The 7,569-nt window shown below is 38.5% G+C and overlaps 1 protein-coding gene across 1 annotated transcript; it reads right to left on the bottom strand.

Annotated features, from left to right (window-relative positions):
* Positions 1–1,882: 1,882 nt before the first annotated feature.
* LOC140452630 (uncharacterized) lies at positions 1,883–7,015 on the bottom strand. Its single transcript, XM_072546949.1, has one exon. It carries the CDS (start codon positions 7,013–7,015, stop codon positions 1,883–1,885), a length of 5,133 nt encoding a protein of 1,710 aa, XP_072403050.1.
* Between the last annotated feature and the right edge of the window lie 554 nt (positions 7,016–7,569).

The following is a 7,569-nucleotide window of genomic DNA, read 5'->3' on the forward strand; positions in this document are numbered from 1 at the left end:
TTCGATTGCTCAGTAGCACACAAAGGCTTGCATGCTTGAGTGTTACAGGAGCCATGAGAACAGTCCCAACGGACGCGCTAGAAGTTCTGCTAAACCTACCACCTCGGCATATATACATACAGAGTGAAGCCAGATCAACAGTACATCGGTTGATCCAAGGCCAAGCTCCAATAAATATGATGCAGAGAGCTGATAACTTAAGGCTTTACCAGGACATAAAGGCAGACCCCGTTCTAGGAATGCCTGTACACCGAATGGTTACGAGGTATAGTTTTAACAAAAATTTTCAAATTACAATACCAAAAAGAGAGGACTGGGAAACTGGTCCGCCGCTAACAGCAAACTCAATATGGTATACGGACGGCTCCAAAACGGAAACAGGTACGGGGGCTGGAATATATGGCATAAAACCAAGGACGAAAGTCCGGGTATGTCTAGGAACATACGCGACCGTATTTCAAGCCGAATTAGCTGCTATACACAGGTGCGCTATGGAACTAATCGGCCGAAATGTAGATAACGACTCCATCGTTATCTATTCGGATAGTCAAGCGGCTCTAAAGGCTCTCAGTTCGGTACAGGTCGATTCATGGCTGGTATGGAACTGTTTGGATGTCCTCTCTCAGGTGGGAAGTCAAAACAGGTTGACACTTGCCTGGGTGCCGGGACATAAGGGTCATCGTGGCAACGAGAAGGCTGATGAATTGGCCCGAGAAGGCGCATCTACGCTACTGGTTGGTCCGGAACCCTTCTTTGGAATCGCAAATACGATAAAAAGGGCAGCCATACACAAATGGGTGCAACAGAAGTCTCTTGAGTGGTGGAACAACTCACCAGGACAGAGGCAGGCCAAACAGTTCATCAAAGGACATTCGGCTAAATTTACAGCAGACTTACTTTCGCACAGACGCAGGACTGTCAGAATGATAGTGGGTCTACTCACTGGGCACTGTAGACTCAATAAACACTTGAGTCTCATAGGCCTGACAGAAGAGGACACCTGTCGTTTCTGTCTGGAAGAAGAGGAAACCGCTCTACACGTTCTGTGCCATTGCGAAGGTCTCGCACGAATGCGGTTTCTAGAACTCGGAGAGGAAAAACCGGAAGCACCAGGCTACATGAAAAGGCCACTATCAAGGCTGTTGAGTCTCATTAAGAGGACCAAGCTAGATGAAGTACTTTAAAATAAGGGGGAAACACAATAGATCTGCAAAGGTCGCAGTGTATCAGGCTCTATTGGCCGCCCCATTTTCTACATTCTACATTGTAGCTCCGATGCCATTTCCTGTTAAGAAATAAGCTATAGGTATTTTCCAATTGCTAAAAATACCTCGAACCATTAGCACCAAAGCTTGTCCAGCCAAAACTGATTTTTTTCTATTCTTACCAATATCCTCAAAACCTTCAATAATATCCAGTTTTCTATTATATTATATTGTTCTCTTAATGGCCATCTCATCAAATAATAAAATTGATTTTCTCTCTTTAGGAGACATGCTCTCTGCTTTAATTTTTATATTATCAAATATTTTTTTATTGAAACCGGGGTTACAGGTTGTAGCTTACGCTTGAAATGTTCTGTATTTGCTGAATTAAAATAAAATTGCACTATAAATGCTTTGTATTTATTGCATTAAAGATAGCACAATGATTTTATGTGTCTTTAGTTCTGAACGTGAACTCTGACTTCTGACTGAAGTGCGTAGCATCTATGCGCACCGAATTTAAAGTCAAGTAGGGGAGATTGGCGCGTACATGCCCCCCGCCTTGAAATACATTTCAATACATTACACAAATTATGTATATACAAATTATAAAAATAAAATCCAAATGTTATGAACTAAAGAGAATGTAATTGTAAGTCCTTAACTAAAACGAAAATTTAAATGTTCGGTAATGGCGAAATGTTTTTAACCACACGTTTGTATTCTCCGCGGGCTGTTTTCACTGTTACTACACGAGTTACACCATCTTGTCCTGGATGAATGGCTGTCACACGGCCCAATGGCCAACATAGAGGTGAAAAACGTATGTCCTTGATTAGAACTAATTGTCCTACTTGTATGTTGGGTGGAGGGTCAGAAAACCATTTCTGACGTTGCTGCAACTCTCCCATGTATTCTTTGGACCAGCGATGCCATATGTGCTGGTGCATCATTTGAAGATGTTGATATCGAGATAACCTGTTTGTAGATATGTCCGTAAGATCGGGCTCTGGTAATGATGTGAATGGTCTCCCGATAAGAAAATGAGCTGGTGTGATAGGATTAAAATCATTAGGATTGGAACTAAGAGGTGAGAGTGGTCGGGAATTTAATACTGACTCTACTTGAACTAAAAGTGTTTGAAATTCTTCGAAAATGAGTAAGTTGTTTTTCATTGTTCGTCGTAAATGAACCTTCATTGACTTTATTCCTGCCTCCCAAATTCCCCCGAAATGTGGAGAATTTGCTGGAATAAATTTCCAAGCTATTTTATCATTTGCACAAAATGAGGCTAGTTCAGTTTTGTTATTAGTTAAAAAACTTGAAATTTCATCTAACTCACTCTTGGCTCCTATAAAATTAGTGCCATTATCTGAAAATAATTGTAAAGGCCGCCCTCTTCTAGCTATAAAGCGTTTGAGGCAGGCAATGAATGCTTCGGAAGTAAGACTTGTAGCTATTTCAAGATGTATAGCCTTGGTTATAAGACATATAAAGAGGCAAACCCAAGCCTTAAACGTTTTGCACCCGCGACCCTTCCTATCCTTTAGTAAAAAGGGCCCGGCGTAGTCTACACCGGTTGAATGAAAAGGAAACGTTTGAGTAACCCGTTCCTTGGGCAGATCACCCATTGTATGGGTTTGAAAAGAAGGTTTTGCCTTGAAACATGTTATGCAATTATGTACTGTTTTTCGAGCAATATTGCGGCCTGAAATTGGCCAAAACTTGTCCCTGATAGATGAAAGTAGATGGTTGGGACCTGAATGAAGAAGCCTCCTATGTTCATGTATAAAAAGTAATTTAGTGAAATGAGAATCCTTGGGAAGTAGAATAGGATGGCGTTTTTCAAATGACCATGGGGAATGTTTGAGTCTACCTCCCACTCGCAAGATACCATTGTCATCCAAAAATGGTGAAAGAAACTTAATAGAACCCTTTCTTATTTTGCAGGATTTACTCAACAAGTTTATTTCTGAGCTGAAATGCTCAGCTTGAATTATCTTTGAAAGAATGTTTAATGCATTTGAAAGTTCTTCACTGCTCAATGGCCCATGGAACTTATCGTTACCTGGTTTAAGGTTATGAATGAAACGTAAGCAAAATGCCATAGAGCGATGAAGTCTTGAAAAATTTGAAAATCGCTCAATGTCTATTATTGAAGAAACTCTTGTCGTCATTTGTAGCACTTGGGAGGTTTTGATGTCAGGAAGTTCTGTTTTTTCGAAAGCTGAAGCAATGGGCCATTTCACCGATGAAAGTGAAAGCCAGTCTGGACCATGCCACCATAAGGTAGATGACATTAGTGAAGTTGGAGTGGCACCACGCGACAATAGATCGGCAGGGTTCGAAGACGAATTCACATGGTACCAATTTGTACATAAAGTCTTGCTCTGAATTTCAGATATCCTGTTTGCAACAAATGTTTTTAGTGAAGAAGATGACAAGTTTATCCAACCCAGGGCTATTGTGGAATCTGTCCAATGAAATATGCTGCTAAACGATACTGTGAGAGCCCTTTGAATATGATGAGACAATATGGCGGCTATAAGAGCACCGCATAACTCCAATCGAGGAATTGTAAGAGCCTTGATTGGACTCACCTTAGATTTGGCACAAAGCAGATGAACATGAATGTTGCCTTGAAGGTCAATTGTTCGAATGTATGCGCAGGCACCATAGGCCTTCTCACTTGCATCACAAAAGGTGTGGAGTTCAGTAAGGACAGGGTTGATGCATCTTACACGTCTAGGAATTGTGAAATTATTAATATTATTAAGCTCATCGCGTAGATTTACCCATATTGTATGAATGTATGCTGGGACAGACTCATCCCAAGATAAACGTTCCATCCAGAGTTTCTGAAGAAGAATTTTTGCTATGATAACGCAAGGACGTAGTAAGCCCAATGGATCAAAAATCTGAGAGACACTGGATAGAATTAGACGTTTTGTAACAGTTTTACAGAAGCTGTCCACTAAAACCTCTGAATTGTAAGTTAGGACATCAGACGAAGATGACCAAAATATGCCTAAAGTTTTCGCATTTTCCTTGGAACCTAAGTTCAATGTGTTAAGTTGCACATTGGAATCCGCAATATGCATAAGAGCTTGAGGTTCGTTAGAGATCCACTTCCGCAGTTCGAAACAACCTTGTTTGAGGATTGAAGATACTTCCTTGCAAATATTGGACAGCTCTGTTAATGAATCAGAGCCTGTAAGTAGATCGTCTACGTAGAAGTCGTTTTGGATGACCTTGGAAGAAGCTGGAGATGCACTCATATTTTCTAAAGCAAGCTGAAAAATAGATCTTATGGCTAGATATGACGCGGAAGAGGTGCCATATGTAACGGTATTTAATTGAAATTCCAAAAGAGGATCTGAAGGCTTTTCTCTCCACAAGATCTGCTGAAGATTTCTTTGTGGAGGATGAATTGAAACTTGCCGATACATTTTACATATATCAGCTGAAACGACATATTTATGTTGCCTGAAGCGAAGTAAAATGTGAAAGAGATCATTTTGAATGGTTGGTCCTACCATTTGAATGTCGTTTAATGACCAGCCTGAAGATGAGGAACAAGAACCATCGAACACAACTCGCAGTTTGGTTGTAAGTGAATCTTCCTTTAGTACTCGATGATGTGGCAAGAAGAACTGTGTTGTGTGATTCGACGTTTCTACCTGGGACATGTGTCCTAAGTCTTGATACTCTCGCATAAATGAAATGTATAGATCTCGAAATTGTACATTCCGCTGAAGTTTACGTTCTAGACTATAAAACCGTTGAAGAGCAATAGATTTTGAGTCACCTAGTCTAGAAACAGGTTCCTTCAAAGGTATTGAGACCACGAAACGACCTTCATTGTCTCTGTAATGAGTTGAAGTAAACATATGCTCACAAGATTTTTCTTCTGGAGACTGAATTAACTCAGCACACTCCTCTATTTCCCAAAAGCGAGAAAGCTGAGTTTGTATGTTTAAGTTTTGGGAATGCCTTAGAGAAGAGCTTGATTTGTCTGAAAGAAGAGGTTTTGTAAGTGGCCCACTCACTATCCAACCGAACTTAGTTTTATGAAGAAATGGACCTGAAGGTTTAAGACTAATTTGTCCTATGCATAATGTTTCCCAAAACAAATCAGCACCTATGAGAAGATCAATTTGTTTGGGAATATGAAAATCAGGATCTGCTAATTTATGACATGAAGGTATCGAAAGAGACATCGGGTCAATAGGAGCTTCAGGTACGACATCGCATATTTCTGGAGCTCCTAAACAGACTAGAGGAGCTGTAAATGGAGTGTTTTTAGAGAAAATCTGGATTTCACAAATGGATTGAATTGTAGATTCCACCTTAAATGCCCCTGAAATTGTAATATTTGTAGGCTTTCTCGGTAATCCAAGTTTATGACATAAATTTGAACAAATAAAGTTCGACTGGCTCCCTGGATCTAACAGTGCTCTGCAGTCATGACGATTTCCCTTTGTATCAACAACCTCTAATAAAACAGTAGATAAAAGTACTTGTTTCGAACTTAAACTGAATGTGAAGAGAGACTGTTGTGCATGTGTCTCAGATGTAGAAGGTTTTGTATCGTGCAACAGAGAATGATGCTTCACAGTGCATTTTTTGCAATGACCAAAGTTGCAACTGTTTAATTGATGCCCACGATTTAGACAGTTAATGCACAAATTGGACTTTTTTACTAAATCGATTCGTTCAGGAACAGACAACTTTAGAAATTTTGTACATGTATAAATTTTGTGATTTGGAGCATTGCATGATGAACAGGTTTGGTTTGAAGTATGAAAGCTTCTCTGAACATGAGAATTTAATCTATTACTAGATACTGTTGGTGATTTGGATGGCTGTGCCCTTATGTTTTGGGTTGAATTCGCCTCTGTATGTTTGTCCTCCATTTTTTTGAGCATTTTTGACTTTTGCTTTAAAAATGAAAGAAAAACTTCTAAATTGGGTGAATCGTTCATTGAATCTTTAGATTCCCATTCTCTAATTGTAATTGGATCGAGCTTGGTATACACTAAATATATAATTAGAGTATCCCATGACTCTGTAGGCTGTCCTAATGACCTTAAAGATCTTAAGTGCATTTTTACGTGATCTACCAAGTGGCTTAAACCTTTTGAAGATTCCCTTTTTATTGGATGAATGTCGAATAAGGCCTTGGTATGTACATGTAACAATGCCCTTTTATCTGTATATTGGTCACACAATAAATTCCAAGCTATTGGAAAATTATCATGTGTGACCTGCAAGTTTGCAATAATTTCGAATGCTTCGCCCTGTAAAGATCTCTTTAAATAATGAAACCGCTGTACATTACTAATTGAACTATTGTTATTTATCAAACTGTCAAATGAATCTCTAAATTGTAGCCAATCACCTGATTCGCCTGAAAATGTTGGCAAATTGATGGCTGGCAACTTTACTTCTGAAAAATCGAATTTATTGTTATTTGAATTCTCAATGGAACTTGCATTATCTGTGTTATTTTCCTTAATCAGGGCTTGCGCTTGTGCAAGTATCGAATAAAAATCATTTTCAAAGGTTTCGCGTGTTTTATATTCGTTTTGCAAGTCCTCTTCCTCTACCAAGCATTCAATCTCTACCTGCATAACTGAATATTCAGCTAGTAGACCTTCAATATGTACAATTCTGTTTTTTAAGTCCCTATCGTCAAATGAATCAATTTGAGACATGCATTTATTTACATATGTCTGAAAATTTGTTAAACGAGCTTTCAAACCACCTCGCTTAACACGAAGTCTTTTTAAATCTTGTGCTGATTCCATTTTTATTAAAAACAAATAAGCAAATATTAAATAAATCAACAACTGCTTTGTAAGAATGCAAATAAAACTGAACTATTTATGTATTGAATATGCCTCTTTGTAATAATATTTAATAATAGTAAAATATATCCTAAAATAATACAAGAAATAAATAATTGACTATTTGTATTAAATATGTCTGCGTAATATTTAATATGATGGTAAAATATATACCGTAAATCGTGAAATAATATGAAAACAAAGAATGCAAATTTTTAATTTTGGTATAGGAATGAAAGGTAGTAGGGAATATAGCTCTTATTGAATAAGTAATACGTTACAGTTTTGCTGCCAATATGATCGAGTGTATCGCCTTAAGTATTCTAGCGTTCTAGTCGCTGGAAGACCAGATGAAGTTGTTGTCGTCCAGATCAATATCGATACAGCGCACCGCTCTTGAATGCTGAACCTTGAATTGGCTGATCGGCTGGAACTGGTTCTGTATATGGGTTTAAATGTCCTTGTTTTTAATGGTTTTTTCGGCTTGGCGTCACTTCACAATCACTATGTATTAT

This window comes from Diabrotica undecimpunctata, chromosome 11 (assembly GCF_040954645.1).
Source record: "Diabrotica undecimpunctata isolate CICGRU chromosome 11, icDiaUnde3, whole genome shotgun sequence".
In the NCBI taxonomy this organism is placed as follows: Eukaryota; Metazoa; Arthropoda; class Insecta; order Coleoptera; family Chrysomelidae; genus Diabrotica; species Diabrotica undecimpunctata.

Bases quoted from the DNA above. Each gene is read 5' to 3' on its own strand.
- LOC140452630 (XM_072546949.1), bottom strand. From the start codon at position 7,015: ATGGAATCAGCACAAGATTTAAAAAGACTTCGTGTTAAGCGAGGTGGT.